General features: G+C 41.8%; 1 protein-coding gene across 2 annotated transcripts in view; it reads right to left on the reverse strand.

Annotated features, from left to right (window-relative positions):
• syt7a (synaptotagmin VIIa) overlaps positions 1-23191 on the reverse strand; it is a 75573-nt gene that overhangs the window by 38260 nt on the left and 14122 nt on the right. For both annotated transcript variants that reach the window (XM_069528126.1, XM_069528125.1), the window contains exon 2: positions 4800-4903. In XM_069528126.1, coding sequence (XP_069384227.1) covers positions 4800-4903 — 104 coding nt within the window. The remainder of the gene's footprint in view (positions 1-4799; positions 4904-23191) is intronic.

Here is a 23191-nt window from a genome sequence, read left to right on the forward strand (position 1 = left end):
GAAATAGTTCCATAGATAGATTTCTTATTTGCTAGACCACAGCAGACAAGTGGGCTGGACTGGCCAAGGGTGATGCTGAGGGTTTTCTTGAAGTATCCAGACATGGGAGGAGACGGAGTGAAACTACCACTCTCTCTATCTCAGCTGGCGGTGCACTGCCTTCCAACACCCAGCTGTGTTTGTTTGCTGTGAATTAGCAGGCAGCAAGAGTCTACATGCTCGCTCAATATTACCCACATCACACCATAATTAGAGGGGAGTGCACTATTAAAATGGTCGTCCGCCGCTAAATCATCAAGTGATCATTCGCTTTTCAGCATCTGTCAAAATATTTCTTATACCTGGCTTCCTCTGTAGTATTCAGTGACATTGATAAGCATGTAATCGCAGAGGCATAAAATTTACACATCACCAGGAACACTGCCAACACTGACACTTAACTATGAGAGGTCAAGACTTCAAATCAACATCAATGCCCTGCAATTATAATAGTCCAGACAATTCTGCTTTGAAATTATATAATTATTGATTTACACATATTCTCTCATCTGATTGGCATAATTACTATCATCCTCCTAACAACGTGAACTCCTAACTCCTGTTAATGTCACCAAAATACTGAAGGTTGTTGATACAAGCTCAGCAGGGGAAGGGGAATTGCATCGGGCTGTGAATCTGGTCAGATTCAATCTCAACTCCAACACAACTATGTCACGGATCAAACGGCACACAGGGCTCACAGGAGCGCAGGCACGGGGGTTTCTGAATGCCAAACAGTCACTGCTGCTCAAACAGATGTTAGCTGCACCACCTCTGATACCTGAAAAGCCCACCCAACACCTTCAACACCAGCCCCCGCCGACAGTCATCAGCCCCACGACATGGGAGATTCATAGCCGTGTGACTCATTGTACTTTTGTTGTTGTTGCCACCTTTGTCTTTAAGTGCAAACAATAAATCAGCCAGTGCACAAGAATAATTGCTGCTGCAAAGACCTGAGTAAAAGTAGCTCATAAAAATGTCAAAGGTTTAACACATATTCTAAAAACAGGCTTAGTGGGCCGACTAAAGGAGACAATAGTGTGCAATGTGCCGCACTTCCAGGGGGCTGGGATAACAGAGAGGCGAGCAGGGGGACGTCTCTGGGATGACTGCACATGAGGACTTTTAAAATAAAAACCCATTGCACTGGTTGCCAAAGCTAAAACACCGAAAGCAACACTCACCCAAAATGTCTTGTCTATTAACCTATGAATCATAACCAAAACTGGCATGGGCCCACTCGCAACTGACACGTGAAGCTTCAGGGAAACATTTGTTTTTATGAAAGCTGACACTGTCAAAGAGTACATTCGGAAATATCAGAAAATGTAAGTTTCAGACATGGACTGGCCTGTGGTGGCTTTATGTGAAAAGAGTGATAAGCACTGAATAGTTTTTACCCGATGAGAATTTTTTTTTGTGCATAGAAAATCTGCATTAATTTACAGTACGACAGATACAGTATGCATCGGGCTCTGTGAAAAGTAACCATGTTTATGCAAATTATGATGTATCCGTATTCTAATCAGGTCTCCAGGGAATTTGTTACAACCATGAAAAGTAAGAGAGATAAAGGGAATTAAAGGAGAGTCTCGGAATGTATAGCTGCCGACCCGTCATGGCCGTTTGTCACATATAGAAAACAACACACCTACGTTGTTGCTAATGTGAGAAGACAATTTATAGCAAGATTAGAAGGATTAGTGCTTCGTCATATGTCACATACAGTGCATCATCATCAACACATTTGTCATCACAGACATGGCTGCCATTCATCACAGTCACACTTTATTATTTTATACATTAAGCAGCTGTGTTTAATGTGGTTTCACACCAGTGGGCTCTGACATGACATTTTTCTCAAAGTAAGTGGTCTGAGACCACAGATGCCTTAATTAAATCTTAACACAAGAACATATTGGATCCACTCTATGGTGCCCTGCATCACCACACGCAAACACACAGACAGCCATTCTCCGACATGAAAATTGGATCTGAACGTTTCCTGAGCTTGTTCAGGTCAGAAGTGTTAAAAAAACGGGAAAATGTCAGGTAGGGGGTGGCGCCTGGGTAGAGCCCGCAGGAGGCAGGACATCACTGCAGAAATCACATGTTTGTGTTTACAGCACATCAAACCCCGGTGTTGGCCTTTATCACCAAAAACTCTCTTCTCATTGTCTTTCCAAGTTGACATCTTCATCACCGTCTTACATGTAAGTGAAAATGTGTATATTTTAGCATCAGTCACATGTTAGAAGCATCACTGACACGCCCACTCACTTTCCTGACATTTTCCTCTTGTATTTTCATATGGACTCACTCTGGACCTTTTACTAAGGAGCAGTGAGGAAACACTCTGTCAGGAACAACTGACTTGGACATTTGCATTGTCACACAGTAAAATTTCATTGGATTCATTGGAAGTGTCTCAAAGTGGCTATGCACGTCCTCCTCAGTGCGTGAGGGCTTAGGATAAGATTCACTGTATGTAAATGAAAACTACAGGATGCACAAACAGTGTCTCCACTGTGAAAGAAGCACATCATCATGTGTACAAGGATGTGGCTGATAGTGGTTCTCACAAGGTCGTAAGGCGAATAGATAGTCACCTTATCCCGGCCCACTGCTGCTCTGTGGCTGCTGCACGGCACTGTCACAGGATGGAAATAAGATCCATTTGCAGCAGCACTCCAGAGAGGACCGCAGGGACTTTCCAAGGTGCTGGCAGCAGAGCTGCCTCCATCCACAGCAGGAAACTAGGAGTCATTCACTGCTCCATTTACTTTTAAAATATCAAATATAACACAATGTTCTGGTGAAGCACACAATAGAAAGACTGTGTTGTAACGCTTATCATTTCAGCATTAAATATTTTCCCCCAGGTTCATATATATCATAATGGCATCAACAAGCAATGTAGGTACGGCGTCATTACTGGTTATTAAAATAGTAATGTAATGTAAGTAATAGTAATGTATAGTGAGGTGTGTGGTGTACAGTGTTGTAATGCCAAATCCTGCCACCTATGGACCAATGCGTTTCACAGCAACGTGATTGAGAGCTAAAACAACACACACTCAAATTGTATTTGAGTAGTAGCTGAAGTAAGTATCTCGAATGATTTTAAATATATTAAACAAACCAAAATGACACACTGAGATGACTACAACATGATTTCTCCTAAAATCATACTGTGAGGTTGTTAAGCAGCAGTGGTATACTAAGGGGTAAAGCAAATAAAGGTTTTGAAAAAATTAGAAACTTAAAGTTGACGTGGTGAATTCATGCTAATTGTTGATTAGGAAAGTCAGATTATTGAGTAGATTTGAGTCAGAGTCATTTGCGACAAATTAAAGTCAATCTTTTAAGTTGGTGCAAGACTTTTCTTCTTTCAGTGAAGAAAGACTTTGAGTCAACATTGAGGTTGAGATTAGCAGCCGGTGTTTCTGGGTTGAACAAGAACAGGATGAATCAGAAATCAATTAACTTTAAAGACATGCAAATTTAAACCAAAAGAAAAAGTGGAGTGAAGTGGCACTCAGGCATACAGCTCGGTCTGACTAATGAGGAGTTCCCTCCCTTTAATCAATCACATTTCATACAACATAATCACAATGATATGCCCTCTGTCCGAGGTCAGTCTGCTCCGTCTGTGCTTTGTTTCTTCTCATTGAGTGGACTGGTCCTGATGCTGTGTCAGCACAACGTCCTCATGTGGCTGCTAATGTCTGAGAGATCCATACTGTACACTCATGTAACTGTAGACGTCCTACCACTTATATGCAGTGATGGAAAACAAACAAGTACATTTACTTCTAAGTATTAGTAATTTAACTCCCTATGCTCTTAACTGTAATATAAGATCTTCCAACAAACACTTGCTGGTAGTTCTTAAATTAAAGTAACTAAGGGTGACCATATGTGTGCCATCAGGACCCTGAGGCTCTGTAACTTCATGCCTGAGTTATTAGCCTGCCTATTATCGAAAAGACTTTTAATGTCTGATTTTTATCTGGTTTTATTGGCTGTTTTCTTTCATATTAAATGTCTTATTTATGTTCTTACTTGTTTTGCTCAGTGTTCTTTTATTCTCATGTATTTTTTAATCACTTTGTAACCTTGTTTAGATAAGCACTATGGAAATAAAGTTTTATTTGATATAACTTTTGGCTTGTGGCAACTGACTTAGTATGGCTCATAGTCACATTTCAGATTGATATGATTTTTTAGGATTCCCAGAAAGCAGTATTTATTGAGAATAATCATTTCCAAGCAGAATATATCATTTCTCACCACATAAATCATCTCTCTACTTATCAGATATAAAGAACATTTCGAAACTTACACAGGATGTTCATACTTTCATATTTGAATGAGGGACTTTTACATGGAATGGAGTATTTTTACATTTTGTATTAGAACTCCCAATCAAATAAAAGATCAGAATTATTCTTCTACATTTGGTTATATATCTTCATTAGCAACTGTCTTTTGAAAGAACATTCTCAGTTCAATATGACAGCACATAATATTCGCACACATTGTGCTCCGGTGCTCTACAGTGTAATTTACTCGTGAACTCACAGCAGACAATGATTATTAGAGCTCTGATTATTAAAGTTAGGGGAGCAACACATGTGACTCTGAGATATTCTGTTAGTGAAGCTTGGGTGTTTGTGAGTGTGTGTGTGTGTGTGTGTGTGTGTGTGTGTGTGTGTGTGTGTGTGTGTGTGTGTGTGTGTGTTGTGTAAACTCACCAGCTTGCGTTGACACCAACCACAGACGCCACAAAGAGCCACCAGCCAAACAGCACACACTGTCACTGCGAGGGAGACCAGGAACACACTGAGGGACACTGAGCCTGGACACACACACACACGAAACAGGGAGGCAGAAGGAGAGATCAAAAAATGAGTGATGTTGTTGAGCACACAGGAATAAATTTTCTTCATTGTGTTTTAAAATATAAACATGGTATTTTTAGCTACAGGACAGAGCTTATTGTGTGCCACAGTTAGTCAAAGTCTTGTCAAAAAGGGGACAACCCAGAGCTGCACTGTCTCTCCCACGTTTAATTGAATATCCAGCCAGAGCTTCCATTTTTACATTCTGTCAGAAGGAGCTGAGAAACACAATCTCATCACTACCCTCTCCGTGCCGGAGCATTTCAATACCTTTCCAATAAGGGCTGGAGCCAGGCATCACTCAGCTGCACACACATCACTGTCATGGTGTCACAGCTTGTTAACTGACAGGCTGAGAGTGAGGGAGGGGAGGGAGGAGGGGGTGGGTGTGGGTGTGGGAGAGAAGAGGGGAGGCTGACAATACGAGTGAGCTCATGATTAATGGGTATCAGTAGAAGCCCAGTGAGAGAGGTGGTTTTGGAAGAGAGTCATAAAAAAACATCATCTATTGCTGCTGTGTCTCAGTGTGTGTGTGTGTGTGTGTGTGTGTGTGTGTGTGTGTGTGTGAGAGAGAGAAGATTCACACGTGCAGCTGTTTGCCTGAGTGTGTTTACACAGTGGTTACTCGTGCCATTTTAACTCTCCACATCTAAATGGCTGAACGACCTTCGCTCCACGCACAGGAATATAAAGCTTCATTGAGCTTTGATGTCTGCACAGCGGGGAAGAAATTCAAGTTTGTGATTTTCATTCCAACAAATCTGATTCTTCAGTATACAGTGATGAATGGATGACAGGGAGCGTTTTCACACAGCTGAGTGACAAACACTGACAAACACCCATGATTTCCCATCAGTCAGCGGGTCTTTCCACCTCGGCACGTCCTCTGGGAACAGACAAGGAGGAAGAGCGACAGATTTAAGTCTTTCATATGGAACATCAGAATAGAATCCGCAGCGTACTCCACAGTCTTCCCTCCACCTCAACTGCTGTTTAAAGTCTATGTGAAATTTGAGGCCTTGCATACAGAACGACTATGACCGTGGACATTAACCTTAATGACAGCTAGATGATGATTGGACTTGTAGTGACAGACAATCAACCAAGAACACAAACTGACTGACAATTAGTTTGTATGCTTGCACTGAAATCTGAATAGAAGGAATACTGTTGTGGATGGAGAGATGTGGGTAACACAGACTGTACACTCCACAGGACGAGCTAGAGATGAAAGAAATTTGCAGCATGAAGTGAGTCTTCAAACCAAGATAAATTGTCTTTTTCTAAAACTCCGTTTTTCACATTCACTGCCCAGATTTCAGTCAGAAAAAACAAACATTTAATCAGAGAACAAATGAAAAGCTTCAATATCATGATGGAAGTTTATTATTCACCTGCAATTTGAAATGTGACTATATATGGTGCTGCCAACTGCTTTTTACTTGTCAGCACCAGTGGACACAATATTTTTGTCAATTTTTTAAAGGTGCCCGAAAGATATTTTTTTATAAAGAAAATATCTGCTAACTTTTAGTGTTTCACTGTAGATCAGTGGAATAATGTGAAACTATTGGTGGTAATCTGCACCACATCACAAACAGCAAACATAACAAGGACCCATATAAAAACATTACTCTCTAAAAACTCCACACAGTCCCTTCAATGGGCATTTTAACAATCTTCACCATGTTCTCTATACATCACATATAGATGGACGACGCATTTCTACTTCCTCCCACTGTCCAGTAATCAAGCAAAGATATCCCATATGTGAACTCTACCATCTTGTGCATTTGGAGTCTGGGGAGCAGCGATCTGGGGATGAAACCACGGTAGTGAGTTCACGTTCTTACAACCAATCATCCAATCAGTCAGTCTGCTCACCTAACAGATAAGAATCCTTAACATCCCACATGTGAGGTTATCTCCTGACAACAGCAGCTGCCCCAGACTAGACTCAATCCGACTTGACGGATCCTGTTCTGATTGGGAGCATAGCTGTTACAACTTCTTACATGTAGCCTCCCTCCCACATTATTCATCTACAGTCAAAGTGGCTGCTAATGGTAAAGACACGAGAGGGTGGGTGTAACACATCCAGCTCCTGAATGATGAATATCTCTATTCATAGTAGTTCAGAAATAGACACAGGCTATATACTTTGCTACTGTATATTCATAGAGAGGTCAATACAGTTAAGTCCATTAGATATGACATCAGCAATGGATCTTAAATAGGGAGAGTTGGTCTCCAGCTAAGGGCACGTATGGTAACCTCAGCACTAAGTGCCTCAGTGATGGATGTTGTGATGTTTGAAGGAGAGTCAGGTGGACCTCTGAATGCCGGTGGCTGTTGGAGGGGCCTAAAGTCATGTGCTCCCTCTGAAGGTCAGATGATGGGGTAGGGGGATGGTTTATGATCTGTGTCAATCATGAGAGCTGAAGGAGTAAAAAGCCTCCAAATAAAATGCACCATCTAAAGAGGTCATATTACTGTGGACAGCTGGATTCCTGCTTCCTGGAAAATAACTTCCTTCTTAGAAGTTACAAAGAGGCACTGTGAGAAGGCAGTGCGGAGGAATAAGAGGGAGGAAATACACTGTTGAGGTATTAGCGAGATATGCAAATCTCCAGCAGTAAAGCTGCGGAGAAAAAGAGGCATCATTAGCGTATGAGAGGTCTGCACTACATACTGCTATCACAGCAGTCAGGAAATTCAATTTATCTTTCCCTTGGAAAAAAACAAGACACGCAACTTTAAAATATTCCAGCAGGTGATGCATTAGTAAGGTAAAAGATAAAACAGTGTTAGTATGCTGTTAGGGGAGTAAGGAGACAATTTCATGAGACCAGCTAATGTAACATTTGGGAGTCCTTACTATATATTAACTAGGTGAGGAACGAAAACAAGTGCAGGTTGATGAATCAAAAATTGACAAATAAAATTAGCAAGCAATGGAACCCTGTGATCATGAGCCTTTAGAAGTCAGAGCACTCTTGAACTTTACAATCCCTTGTTGGTTTTAGATTTCTATGGCTGTTTCTTTTATTTGCACCTAAAAGAGAAAGTAAGTGGCTCCACAGGGTTTGTTGTGACAGTGATGGAATAAGTGAGTTTGCAACAAACCTTTGACTGAAGAGGACAACAAAGAGCGATTCATGCCAGAGCTTATTACACCCCGTAAAACTCCTCTTTGTTACTTAGGATGACAAATTCAAAGGGTTTGTCATGGCCTTAAAAAGGCTTAAATGTACCTCTACACCTTCCCTCCTCATTTCGTGTATGTAACTATGAATATATTAACATTTCCCCACCCCTGCCCTCCGTCTCCCCACCCTCACAGCTCACCTTTAGAGCTACTGAGCTCCATCCAAAAGGGTCGACAGGATTGGCTTCTTAGGTTTGTGACATCATAATCACGATCATTTTTTTTTCAACCAGGCATTTGTTTACTACGGGGTTAATGTGGAACTACTCAGCCATGGGGCTTATTTGTTTTTGCTCTAAATATGTCTTTGATCATATAAAATGCACAAGAAAACATATTAGGCTTGATATTCACTGGAGGGGCTGGAAGGAAAAGAGAGAATTTGCAGAAAATATCAAAGTACAATCTTAATTAGGGATGAAATGGTTACTGGTTTTACGATATACGGTGGTAAAATCTCTGATGGTTAGCTGTGCTGTTTCAATCTGTTATTACTGTGATTAATGTGGTGATTTGATTGGTACTATACTACACTGCTAAAGTCGTATCAACTGTCACCAAATTAATTTTAAGAAACGCTGATATTTTGTCCTGACTCTCTCTCTTTGTCATCAACACCTGACACTGGATTTGTTAACATATGGTTGTATTGTTCTAACATACACATACTTGAGTCATATTGGTGGAGTTGTTTCTATATGCACATTTGAGTTATTTATTTATGGTTTTAATTAAACCTGCATTACAGGAAGTTTTGATTGTAAAATAAAAAGCTTTTTTCAGCAAGCTAAAACCTTCCTTCTTCAGTGTTAATGTTGTATATTCGATATCTTGTTCTATGGTGCTATATTATTATTTCTATTGATAATAAATATAGTACTTAAAGTAAAAGTTCAGTTTGTGTATCAGTACTTTTTGAAAAATCTCAGCACATTTTAGCAATAACACAATAATACTGTGATAATTTTGGTCACTATAATTTTGATACAACATTTTTATAATGTTTCATCTCCAGTCTTAATTAGGAAGCAGTCTTAGTGCATAGGAGCACAACAAGCATTAGTGTGGTTGCACGGAGTGGCACAGTGCATGTAGGTGATCTGGCCCACATACAGTGAGCTAAGCCAAGCAGAAAGGGACCAGTCCTCAGGGGTGGAAGAAATTGCTAATTGGACAGGCGGAACTGGAGCAGTGTCCAGTCAGCAAAGCTGCCACACCGCATCTTTATGCTCAGACTGAGGTAGAGAGGGCAGCGCCTTAGAAGATCTGGGTGCAAAGCTCATAGCCTAATCGCCACTTCAAAGTGCCCCCTCCTTGCACTGGAGTCTGGGCTCTGCCCTCTTTATAGCTAGGGTAATCCTCAGATGTCACTCAGACAGCCTTCTCCCTCTGAGCTCTGGCTCTATGCAGCAGGAAGATGTAACTTACTTCCAGTTGTATTGTGATACCAAGTGTTTGAAATTGCTTCCATCTTCTCTAGAGCTCCGTCCTGCGCTGTAGCTTATTGCTTTTGTTTTACATTTATTTCTCAGGACAAAACGACTGAGTGCTGGTAAACAGCACATCCATTTGAAGGCGTTTAAACTATACATTTCTTCTTTGCTCAGTCGCACAAAGTGATTTGTGTCCAAACATCGTAAAATTGAGTCAAGAGAGGAAACGTAGGGAAAAATGAATACATAACTATGGTTCCAGGTAAATAATGTCATTGTCACATTAAGTCTTGAGGTGTTGCTACCAGTGCTGTGCTGTGTTCAAAGTATGACCTGTTGTTTTGGCTTGTTTTAAATGATGTTTACTCATGCAAACATCATTTTACCATTGTTACTGATGTTGCACAGCCAGGCAGTTCAACAGGTATTTGCTCCGGACAGAATGTCATTTCAAGCAGGATGGAGGAAAGATGATTGACAGATCTCTTACTCATGCAAACATCACTGTGAAGAGTTCCTACAGCCATCTAAACAAATGAACCACTAGGTGGATTTGCACTAGTCTTTTTTTATAGCTACGAGCACAGAGCTGGCTGTTAACCTGCCTGTTTGGAATGGGCTGTTTGCCTGGCCTGTGGTAAAGCTGGTTGCAGCTTTCTATCTGAAAATTGAATACTGACCTACTGTAATTGAGCCATAGCAAGTGAAGCCCAGCTGCAGGACACCGTCCATAAAAGCAAGCTACACAAAGTTAGCAGAACCCCGAACTGTCAAATATCCAGATCACACCAAATTCAACACTGCACTTCCTTGGTCCCTTGACAATACACAAGTTCTTGAGATGAACAGTTTTTGAGACACACAGACTTCTGGAATTAGTAGATTGATAACAGTTCTTTCCAGGTGAGTGCTGAAGGAAGTATAAAATCCCTTTCTGTACTTTAGAACAGCAAAAGTTAGTATTTTTTTACTCAATAAGCTACAAACATTTGATCCTTCATAACACATTCTTGTTTGCTCATTGGTTGTGTTCCCAAGTTTGATTTTCTGATTATGTTTGGCAGCGGACTCTCAATTCTTGGATGTCGTTGCTTGTTGCCACCACTCGCTGTAACATTATCATTGATGCAATAATAATAGTTTGAAACAATATAGACAAGCTAATGTTCTCTGCGATGGATTACCTATCTCATAAAAGTTGGCAGGGAGCATAAAAAGCAAATTGATCCCTGGAACGTATGTCGTACATTCATTCATCATTTTAAAGAGCCATGGTATGCTTCTGAGACTTTATGGTAGCGATGTTGCATTTATGAAATTTGCAGTAAATGGAGAAAACAGGCAAAACTCTGGCACCACAGCAGCCAGCAGAGCATCATGTGCAGCAAATCACAGAAATATGTAGGGACACCAGTGAAATTTTGGCAGGTGGAGAGCACCTGTTGTGAGAGAGAGAGTCTCTTTCATTCCCTGAAGTGTAGCGGGATCTTTGCTGTCTCTGTGTCCCTATATGCTCCCCGTGGCTCAGCTGCAGCACTTCTGTGCTGTCACAGAGGCTGTTTCACAGCGAGAGTAAGAGGACTGCCGCCCACGTTCTGTCTGCTCTCAGATGAGGGATAATATCCATCTCAGCCCAGTGACAAGCCGGGCTGGCGTCAGACCAGCAAGACATCAGGTGACACATGGCCGCCATCACCTATAATGGCACCATCCCCCTATTAGCACCTCTGACACATAATGGATGAATATACTCAGAAACCCACAGATCTGGACAGTTAGGGTGTAGGTGAACTGACACTGTGATGATGTTTTAATATAGTGTAAGTGCCATAAGATAGAGTATAGTATAAAGCTTTTAACAGCTTAAACAGATGCTGTTTTGTCCATCACACTATGTTCTTATGTAAAATACCACATTTCCCTAATATATCTGAGATATTCTTTGACAGAGACATTTCTATGTGATCGTGTAAGTGTCAACCAATATAATACCTACACAAATTTATTGGCCATTACTTTAGAAACAGTCTGTGTTTTATGCTAAATACGTTTGTCAATGAAAAATAGCTGTTATGTTGTAAGTACGGCCGTATAGTACATTCAATGATACTGCACTACAAATAGTGAATGTGATTATGCTGCACATTTTCCCTTTCAATATATCAAAAGAGGCATGAACACCAATCAGTTTGAATTTAAACATTATATTTTTTTTTCTTTGATATTTTTCTCCAAGCCTGGTCCATGAAAAACAGCTGCCTATTGAAACTGTATGTATACATGGAACAATATTATTTTCAGTAAGTGAAACAATTCTCTTTAATGTGGTGGGATGTCACCTAAATGGCTATTACCTGCTTTTAATTTGGACTGAATGATAACATTTTGGTTGGATCTTTTTCTCTTGATGTCCTTGATAAGGACTTTATACAGTATGCATGGTCTTCATCAGATAATTTATCAGTGTCTCTGCCATAATTTTGTCGTCCGGCTCTGCCTCAGAAAGGCTGAATTAACTGGTCAGATTGAAATGGATGACTTTCATATAAGCCACAAGCAGGACTCCATGCATTTACCAAGGACACTCTCCCCCTGCTTTGTAACGGGCCAACTTGTTTTCCGATTTGTAAGTGCCCCTGCCAGGCATCAAACCCACATCAATAATGGATTAGAGTCATATATCACAGGAAAGCACTAGTTTAAAAGATACTGACTCATCTGCCTGCTATAGTTCTAGTGGTGCACATTTACTGCTGGAGTTTACCAGATAATCGCACTTCAAGGTAACTGACTTGTTATTGTTCCAGCTCCAGTTTATTTCTAAAATACACTCCGTGATGTATTTTCTCACGTGCCTGTCCCCCCTGGCTTCCTGTTCCTCATGACAGAGTAACCTCCACACCCTCTCCATATTTCAACTGTCTCATGTTTTTTTCCCCACTTTCACCTCCTGAGTATCTCACTCAGACAAACGATGTTATATATTCCAGAAACCTGATCAAGCTTCTCGCTGCTTCCCAGAGTTACAAACAACCTATAACTCACCAGTGCCACCGATGTCCTTGACTTTATTGACTTAAGTCCTCATGGAGGCTGTTGATACTCTGAAGGTAGACTAGTGTCCATCTCAGTAATGAGCTTGTGAGCCCCAAACTAAGTCAACCATGACTAACATTATTCTAGGTATAGAGCGGTATTGAATTGTCCATATTGCCAGCTTTATTTGCAGTAAGCAGGATGAGACTTCACAATAACACAATTCACTTCACGATTGTTTTACAACTCCTCTCTTTCTCCTATTCCACAACTTTTCAGTATGCTCATGTTCATTCGCTCTGCCAGATTCCAATTAACACACAGTACATATGATTTACACTGTGATAAGAAAACATGATAAGAAGAGTATAAACATTGACAGCTGTTGCTCAAATATTTTATCATCTCCATAGGACAATATTGTCTCCAGCTGACTTTTTATTGTTTAATTTTAAATTTACATTTGAATGGTGTCTTAAACATGCACAGGGGTCCTGAACCATTCAGACTACTGATACGGGGGCTGCTCCAGCCGTTTAAACAGCAGCCTTGTCTAGGGACATGAGGAGCATCTTTGAATGGAAGACAATGTAGTGGTTTAGGAGTTAAGTTTCGGCATAGACTTGAAAATGAGTCCAGCTTATCAGATCCCACTCCTGACCAGTCACTGGTGGCTGGGGGTTGCCCATCTTTGATTAGAGGGTGTTAACTTTTTCCAATATATATAAATGTCATGATGTAGAAACATAACAAACTGTTGACTCTATGTAATCACTGATCCCTGCAAGGTCAAGACGGTTTGAAACACTAAGTGATGTTATGAGCCATGTTTTACTCGCTTGTATCTTAACCATGGTGGTTCAGACCAAACGGCATCCTATAGGATAAGAGCTAAAGGAAGCTGATAGCGTTTCTCATTTCTGACGTCATTTAGAAGTATAGATCTGCCTACAGCATCACTCATTTAAGAACTGTAGAGTATTTCTTCATTGAAAAATGAGCAAAAAACGCCACTGAAGGTTTCTCTTGATGGAAATTTTTTTTCGCTCCTCTCCTGATGGACTTTGCCAGACAGGATTGTTTGTAATAAACAGATGGTTCATTCAATCACCTGTCAAGGATTTTTTTGAAAGCAACTGACATTTTCCAAGCAGTTTCTAAGGAAGCCTTCACAGATGGTTCTGCGTGACAAACCATCTGGCGCGTCAGGTTAGACATCACGAGCCGAGAATAAAGCCACCGTCCCGCCAAGTATGTTGTAACGGGCATTGTTTTGGTAGATATCCAGACACACGTTACTGCAAGTATGTGTGTTGATAATGCAGGCCAGTCCCTCCTGTTGGCTAAAGAAGAATTTATTTGGACTGAGATGCAGTGCTCAAGGGCGACCTCTACTGGAAGTGGCTGTGGTAGATATAACCTTTAATGGCTGCATTCATGATAACACGCAAAGGAGAAAAAGTATTGTTCTTTTATTACAGTGTAGTTATTCCTATAGTGTTACAAGAAGGATACATAAAGAATGTAAAATATCTCACTATTATTTTTATGTCTTGTACTTTCTTTGCTTACAATCTTGTTATCATTAAATCCATCAAGGAGGATGTGTTGTTATTTTTTTTATTATGAGCAGAAAAAAACTACTCAGCTAATTTCCATGACATTTTGTGGAAGTGTTGGACATGATCCTAGAAAGATGCCAAACAAATTTGGTGTAACTCCAGATCAACGATTCTTTTTTTCACTTCTTTTAAAGTCCCTATACAAGGAGTTTTTTGTTGGCTATGAAACCCTTGGAAACAACGCCTGGTTAAAGCTGCAGGTAGTTCCTTACATTTTCACTCTCTCTTTTGAGAAGGCTAAAAACAGGCACCACCCTGCAAACTCTATAAATACAGACTATGACTCCTCTTACATGCACATCGACAGACCTGCCCTGCCTACTTACTGTACGGCTGCACAGGTCACATTTCTTCCATTTCCTCTATTCGCAGCAGATGTCATCATCGAGTCTTGTGTGTAACTAAAGATCCCCCTGACTCCCTACACTCCCTAAAAGTTCACTTTCTGTAACCTTCTTCATCTCCTTCACTATTACTTCTAATTCATCACGTCAAGTTGTGTTCTAGTTTAAAATGTGCTCCAAAGAGCAAACACGCACTGATACACACACATTCATCCACTTGACACTGCTTAAGCACAGTGACATGAGTGGGAACACATGCGCTTTAGGGACGAGTAGAAACCAAGGAAGTGGAGAGCGAGCGGTGCAGGAAAAAAGCAGAGTGGGAGTGAGGGAAGAGGGACTCAACTGTAATGCTATTGAGGAGCAATTTGTGAAGCTTGTGCATATGCATACAGGCCTACAGTCCCCATCTGCCCACATCATCAGCTCACTGCTGGTGACATCAACCAAGACAAAGAGGTCTCGGATGCTCCAGATGTATTATGTGGGCGGCAATATAAAAATGTAATCCAAGTCAAAGTCAATTGTATTTGCCTACGGATACAGGGCAGAGTTGCATGCATTCATTGAAGTGTGTGTTTGGGTGCGTGTGCATGGAGACACTTTTGCATCCATGTCCAATTCCTACTGCTCCTCTTCACATGGAAATGTGAGCCAAAATATTCTCACTCCTGCAAAAGTGAGAAAACAATTATTGAAGGTGTAATTAAAGTATTGGCAGGACAAGTGCAACTTTAATTGAAAGGCAGCTAAATGACAGTCGGTTTCAGTAAAGCTGCCATAGTGTGACCATCTCCGTTCTGGTTTAAAATCTCATCAAACACCATGCAGTTACACAAAAAGCTTAGATTAAGACGTTTTCACGCTTATTCATGAAACAGACACACATCCGTCTAAAAGCCAGACAGACATTAGCCATAAATTAATTCATTGAGATTCACGACCACCTGGAGCCCTCTACCTTTGCCTCCTTCATTCAATTAAAAGACTCCCTATAAAAATCACTTTACTACCTGTCTGGACTGACCAGGCAGTAAAAACTCTGCACTGCAAACACTCGCCTCTAGGCAGAAGTGAGGGTAGTGACTCAGCCACAAACATGACAAAGTCATCTCCCTTTAGACTTCATAAGAAAGCCACTAAAAGACAGAACTCGCATGACCCGATGCCGGCTGCGTGTTCTCCATCTCTGCATCTCCGCACGTCTGCCCATGTGTGTCTTTGTCTCCCTGCAAATGGCACACATTCTGCCCAGGGGTGGAAGCCTCACACTGCCGAAGTTGTACCCTCAGCTGGCATGATGACTGATTACTGTGCCTCGCCTGTGACCACAACCTTCTCACAACTGGTGTCAGGGGTCCTGAGGAAGAGAGGATGCACGAGCGTATGACAGCTAAGTGAGGGACAGCGAAGGGTTACTTTGGAAAGATATAATGGGTCTTCATGGTGTTTTTTATGTGTGCAACAGGCAGCCATACCATAATTTACACTGTCATAGGAGACCAGACTGAGAACAGGATAACTACCCTGCAGAGTGCATTACATGTGGTTAGTGACTTATGCTCTCATCAGACGGAGCAGAGAATCCCATCTCTCCGGCGAACACCTTTCTCCCCAGGTGACCTTCCTCGTCAGCGGTGGTGCATTAACAGCAAAGCCTCTGGTCGAAGTGATCATGTCCTCTGACTGACTGGAGGCCCCTGGGATGACTCTGTATTGGCTCAGTGTCAGGAGGAGATTTAAATACCCCTCTGCTTTTAGACTCCAGCTGGACAGAAAATAACCCTCATTAGAATCAGCCAATGTCAATGGAAGGACAAATTAAAGTAATGAAACACATCCTATATAATAAACTGTATGTTTTAATGTAACTCCCCCCTCTGTCCAAAAAATGGGTTTCTTCCAAAATGCACATTTGATAATTAATAATAAAATATATGCAGCAAGTTCCTCAGAATTAAGTTTTGTTTTTTTGCAGATGGCTCTCTATAAACCTAATTTGCTCAACATAAGCACAGGGTCATCTTGAACGGGCCTTCTGCAGCGCTGTCTGTTGCTTGGTTGCTCATCGATGTGTTTGCGTGTATAGCTGTCAACAATTTACAGCTGGGTAGTACCCAGCAGACTGAGATGATGCCACTCAGCTGCTCGCTCCCAGCTGGATACAGTCAGGGGCTCATGGGAAATATAGTTTACCACAACTACCGGTCCTCTTGGCCTTCACTTCTGCTGGTAGCGGCCTGTAATTTTCCCTCCACATTAACTCAATTACACAACACCTGAGGACAGTTAAGCCTCGCTCCGTACTGTAATAACTTGTCTTAATTCGTACTCACGAGCATGTAAACAGTAACTGTTGTGCAGACAGTCACACGAGGGGCAGCCGTGCAGTCGGAATCCCCTCGGAGTTTGGGGAGTGGCCATAATACCTGCAGTGTCGCACGGGATGTCACAACAAAGTTCTACATCTGACTGGCAGAGCAACGGAGAATAAATGGCATGCTTGGCTGTTTTCATTAAGCAGAGTGACACACACACACACACACACACACACAGAGCTCTCACACCTACTTGACATTATCACCCTAACATCATGACAAGGATGTCATGTGGCTAACTACTGCAGGTGGAGCTGTGGGGAGAGATAATAGAATAAGTGCGAGTGCATCGTGGAGAAGAATTAGAGAAAGAGAAGAGATTTAAGTCATAACATGCAATCACCTTTGTTTTCTCTTTGGCAGTGTTATAACGAGCAAAACAACATTTCTACTACAAATGCATGATTGAATGTGGACAGCTGTGGAGTATTGTTTTCCATCTCTTTCTCAATTTACTCTCTCCTCCCTCGAGAGCTCACACAACTGCAGTCGCTGGGCATCACCTGCATATGCAAGCTCACACGTCACAGGCAATCTAACTGGCATTACGAGCTTTATTTACTGTGAGTGGAATGAAAAACAAAGACGACGGACTAACCTGATCTGTGCTTGATTTATTAACTCTTTAAGTGAGCTATAACTCTCGTCCATGACTAATGGGCCAGATGTAGTGGGCGAGGAATAACGGATGCTGTTCAGGGAGTCTCTCGGCCCAGTGTCTCTGTGAGGTCTGTTAAATGACTAAAAAGACAAACAGGGCGGTCGTGTGATTTGTATGCAACCTGACCTTTCAGCCAATAGAGGGGCTCTCGAGAACACAAAGCTTACCAGGAGCAGTCTCCAAACACACGCTCCTGTTAGATCAGTATCCCGCTAAGATTTGGTCAGAGGTTGCGTTTGGCTCAGGCTAGTGAAGAAACCTTTTTGGTCCTGCTGCGAGCATGTCAGTCAGTCTGGAGGGGGCAAAGTAGGCAGTTACCCCCAGAGACAAACTGATCTACAGCAATGACAATATTGTGAGAAACTCTATGATCGAGTACGTGCAGGGGAATCTTACAACACCATGGCCACCACAAGACCCCACTTGCTTTCTGCCAAAAGCTTGATCATTTAACAGGTTTGGTTGAAGACTAGTCTTTCCCTTGTCCCTGGAAATACACTCCTGCAATTAGTCCCTCACCTTCAGACTGATTTTTCTGTAACTATTCAGTTGGTTGATGTGCAATATGGAATATATTTAATTAGACCAAAATCTCTATTTTCTGTGAATTCAATGCATACATGGAAACGCCAACATTGTGAATTACATGGTTGACTAATAAATTGAATTAATCATATTGGACTGTTCTCTCCATTGATTCAGAGCCTTTTAGATTTTCAAATAAATTATCATATCACAAATTATAAAATGTCAAAATAGAAATAAAATAGAAATGAATAGAAAACATTTGTTGCAGGTTTGTTTGAGTCTGTTGTGTTGAACGCTCTCCAACCTAATTTGCAAAGTAAGGATTTCTGATCCATGTTGGCATGGAAACCACATCCATGTGACTGAGAGGAACTGTTGCATATCTGCAAAATGTGTCGAAAGTCAAAGTAAAGTCAAAATTGACAAACATTGGATCAAGCACTTCAGTGCTTTTTGTGCATTAACACACTACTGCTATTAAAAAACCAGTGGCTGTTCACCAGTTAATGGAATAGTTATATGGCCTAATACACCCTGAGAATGATCTAATGGATGTGTGTAAAGTGGTTAGCACTATACCATTTCAAAACACTAATTGATGCACAGAGGAAAAGAAAGGTTTGGAGGGTGCAGTGTGTTTGTGTTTGTGTTTTTGTGTTTTTGTGTGTGTGTGTGGGTACGTGTGGGTACGTGTCCATGCTCATTTGTGTAATTGTGCCAACATGGCTCAGTTGTGCTTAGCCTGTGGATTCAGGGTGATTCACCAGGCTGACAGTTGTAGCGTATGGAAACGGAGACGATGGAGAATTAGGATGAGGAGCAGGAGGGAGAATGGCACACAGAGTATAAAAGATTTAGGCGTCGACCCTCGTACCCTTGTTTCCAACACGTGTTTCAGGGTTGTAGAAGTAATAGTAAATATGGGAAGGAGGGGGCTCTGAACAGAAGTGTCACACCAGCCTGCATCTGGGCCGGATTGATTGTGATTGTGATTGTGCAAACCTTTGCTCAAAAAGCAGCACACAAAATAGGATTAGTCCAGAGCAAGAAGAAAAAATGTAAACACAGAGGACTGCCAGCGTGCCCTACCTCTGGGCTGTTCTAGTTGGGGGCGGGCGAGCTGGAGGCTGTGGGAGAGGGCGCAGAGAAGAGAGCACGCGCACGCCTGACTGTGGCCGTGCAGCCTTGGCTGGAGGAGGACAGTGAGTGAGCATGGGCACGCAAGCCTACAGATGCTCAGGGCTTTTTATTAGCCTGCTTTCCACTGCAAAGCCAAAAAGGACTGGGCGATCCGAGGTAGGTCATTACTCATATCAGTGAGTTCTCCCCAGAAAAGAAGAGGGAATATTTTAGCACTTTGAAGTGCTGATTGCCAAGTGAGTTATGGTTTAAGAACAAATTGTGTCATATTATAATACATATTATAATTTTCTTTTCTAAGGTTCTAACAAAACTAACTATCTTGTTTGATGCCCTGTTGAGACCTAATTGGAAACGGCAAATGACCTGTATTCATATAAAGCTTTTTCACTCATATCACACATTTGAAGCAGTTTATAATACAAGTCATATTCCTCACTTCAGCATAGCAAAATAGTTTTGGCCCAGATTTGGTCCATACTGTCAAACTGCCACACTGTCATCCAACCATACCTCATGGAATGATGGCACTTGGGCGGTCTTGCTCCTGTTTGCCTGATCTGGGCCACAAGTAAGCCAAAGCAATACTGCATGTCAACCAAAGGTGCCCAAGATGGCCCAAATTCATTTTGGGATATTTAGGCCACTCTCATTTGCAAGTGGGCAACTTAATGCTCACATCCATTGTGTCCAGGCCACATGAAGGCCCGAAGTGCCCCAACATTGTCTTAAGTGGCCCACATGTATATCCAATCTGGACAGTGATCGAACAACCTACCTTCTGCTAGTGGACAACCCACCAAACGTATAAAGCTTCAACTAAAATCACCCTTGGCATCAAAATGAGTCTAAAAGTGACTACGTTGCTTTCTGGCTCACATGTTATTGTGTGTGAATGATTTTAAAACCTTTGCTTAGCAGAAAAACTCATTTGTGGTGCTGCAGAGAGAACAGCGGACTGCTGCTGCTGCTGCTGCTGCTGCTCGGTATCTCCGCTCATGAATCCACTTCAAAACACGGCCTGTTCTGTTTATTCCAAACAAACAACTCTGGCTGTAAGCATGTTGTACGAAGTTGAAGTCTGACCTTGCGGCCCTTTCATGCAGTCATAGATGCAATTGCTTTCACACTACATTGCATATGCAGTCACATGCATCACTGACCACCACTGAATGCTGCTTGAGTGTTTTCAACCCGGGACATCCTCAGAGCTGTTTGGGTGCAGTAACACCTGTATTAAGAGACGTTCGCTGGAGATCACATCATCGAACATTTTGGCTGTAAATAAAAACAGGAACTCAGCGAGAAGGATCGGTCATAAAAAGGATTCATTTTTTGGGCCCTATGGCTTTTCTTTTTTTAACAGGACATAGTTTTAGTAGTGAAACCAAGAGAGAAAGCAGGGGAAGACAAGCGGCAAAGGGCCTGGACAGACCTGAGGCTGCTGCTGGAGGACTCAAGCCTCTGTACATGGGGCGCCCGCTCAAGCATGTGAGCTGTTGGGTGACCCCCAAAGCCTTTATTCTACACAGACTCCCAGAGCATTGAATTCCAGGAAATGCTGGGATCTCGTTTCTTATTTTCAGGACATTTTTACAAAGGTCTACTTGCTGTTACCAAGATGAACACCTGCAACAACCTAGCATTTGATTAAATGTCTGTTTGCACACTGAAGACTGCAATACCATCATTACCATGCATTTGTTATTAATAAACACTAAATTATGCAGTAATATCAGGGTAACATTTTCAGCTTCAGTGATTTCTTCCCATCACATTATGTAATGAAAATGACAGCTTACAGTGCAGTGGCACAGCAACATGTTTTGTAGAATAAAATGAACAAAGCCGAGTAAAGTTCATTCAATGGGTGAAGCATTGAGTAAGATAAGACTAATACGACATCTTGACCTCCAACAGCAATGCCTCAAACCACTGAAACAGCATGCTGAATGGACTGCATGCAATGGACTTTCCTTCCTCATCAATGCATGCAGTAATAACCACAGATCAGCACTCGGAAGATCGGCTCCATTTATAGCAACTGAAGACATGTGTCATTATTTGGATATCTTTATACTTTTATGTTCTTGATACCTCAAAGATGCCAATACTAGAATATTACCACATACTCAAACATCATTGGCAAGCAATAATACTCAGAGGAGCGCCACATACCTCCTCCGAGTCCCAACCGCCCCCTTAGATTCAATGAAGCAGAATCAAATTACACACACATAGATGTCACAAATGAGCCTGGTTGTATCAGTAACCATCAATCACACCCTGCGAAATTGATGAAAAAAAACAAAACAACAATGTTCAAGAAAGTGATAAAGGAAACATTGTGGATCCACCACCCGATCCGAAACTGCAGCAAAATTTAATGGGTTCTTCCCTGACCCATAATGCATCCTTCCACCAAGCATTGTTATCTGCCCTGTAGTTTTTGTGTAACGTTGCTAACTCTCAGACAGACAAACAAACAATGCCATTAACCTGCCTTGAGGGAGGCCATCAGAATGAAAAACATTTTATGAAGAGCTGCACTTAATATTAAACCTACATTTCTCACAAGAAATCCAGGCTTTAAAAGAGTGATATATTCAAGGTTACAATTTTAAGATCAGGAGAAAAGTGTCAACCTAATTCAACTCTTTCTATGCCCTCACCTTGCCTCCTTCCTTGGGTTAATTTCTCTTTTTGTCACTCTTCTATCTGTCGTCCACATCCAGGCTGTGAAATCTGTCTGGAACAGATTACACAAAGTGCTGCTGCAAACAGTGGGTAATAAACAGAGGGAGAGGGGGGACAGCGTGCTGTGTTTAGAAGTAGGAGAAGAGGAATCTGGAGCAGCTACAAGAGGACACGAGAGACATTTTCACTGAACTTCCCAAAGCGATTCCTGGCTCAGGCCACATGCTTGTGTCTGCTCCCGACCGTCCTCAGCTCCTCTGCTATTCTAATTCTGTCCCAGCCCTGAAAGTTTAAAATTTTCAAAGGTAATGTGGCAATTTATGAGATGCAAATATGAGACAGGATTAAATATTTAATACAAATAGCCTTTTACATTATATTAATATTTCAGAGGAGTAAAGGAGAGGGGGTGAACGTGGCTCGGGGATTTGGGCTGAAACAGGGGAATGAAATATCTCTGTGCATGGAATGCTAATTTTCCGACAGTTATCAGACCAGGGCTCAAAGGATACCAGTGTGGAACACAACACATGGGAGCGATGGTAAATACCATACATACTGTATTTCACTTATTCCACTGCACACACAGGTGAAAGCGAATACAGCCCAAAGAACTAGATCGGCATATAGGCTCTGCTATATAACCTATACCCGATTCATGTTTTATACATCTTGGTATGGCTCATGTCAATAGAGCATGCGTGAACAGTCCTTAATGAGGTTTGTCAGGCGCTTTAAGAAGGAGGAAGACTGACGGGAGAAGCTGGGAGCCACATGTCTGTCAGTCCACAGCCATGTCTGATGTGCAGTCATTGTGTGTTTGCCTCAGAGTCAGAGCCCGCTCAGCCGAGGAGCTCGGAGTGCAGCAATCATCAAATATTCACCGTAATTTTCCTTTTTTTTAAGCAACGCTACTTCTAAAACAATCCTAATTATGAACACTCCCCTCTCCCACGTTAGTTTTCAAACAGCTGTTCTCGTGCACCCATTTTACCTCTAGCTTCGGGCTTAACAAAGCCTCCTCTTCCTCCCTATTTCTGGCTTTTGCTCATTTCTCCCACTTTCTCCTCACCTCCTCCCTCTGTTGCTCTGTAATTAAGCAGTATTTTAGAGGGCAGCGGACTCAGACACGAGGGAGGAACACACACACACACACCCCAGGGAAAGATGGTGTGCGTGGCGGATACTGTGACATCCT

Source organism: Paralichthys olivaceus, chromosome 7 (assembly GCF_024713975.1).
Source record: "Paralichthys olivaceus isolate ysfri-2021 chromosome 7, ASM2471397v2, whole genome shotgun sequence".
Lineage (NCBI taxonomy): Eukaryota > Metazoa > Chordata > Actinopteri > Pleuronectiformes > Paralichthyidae > Paralichthys > Paralichthys olivaceus.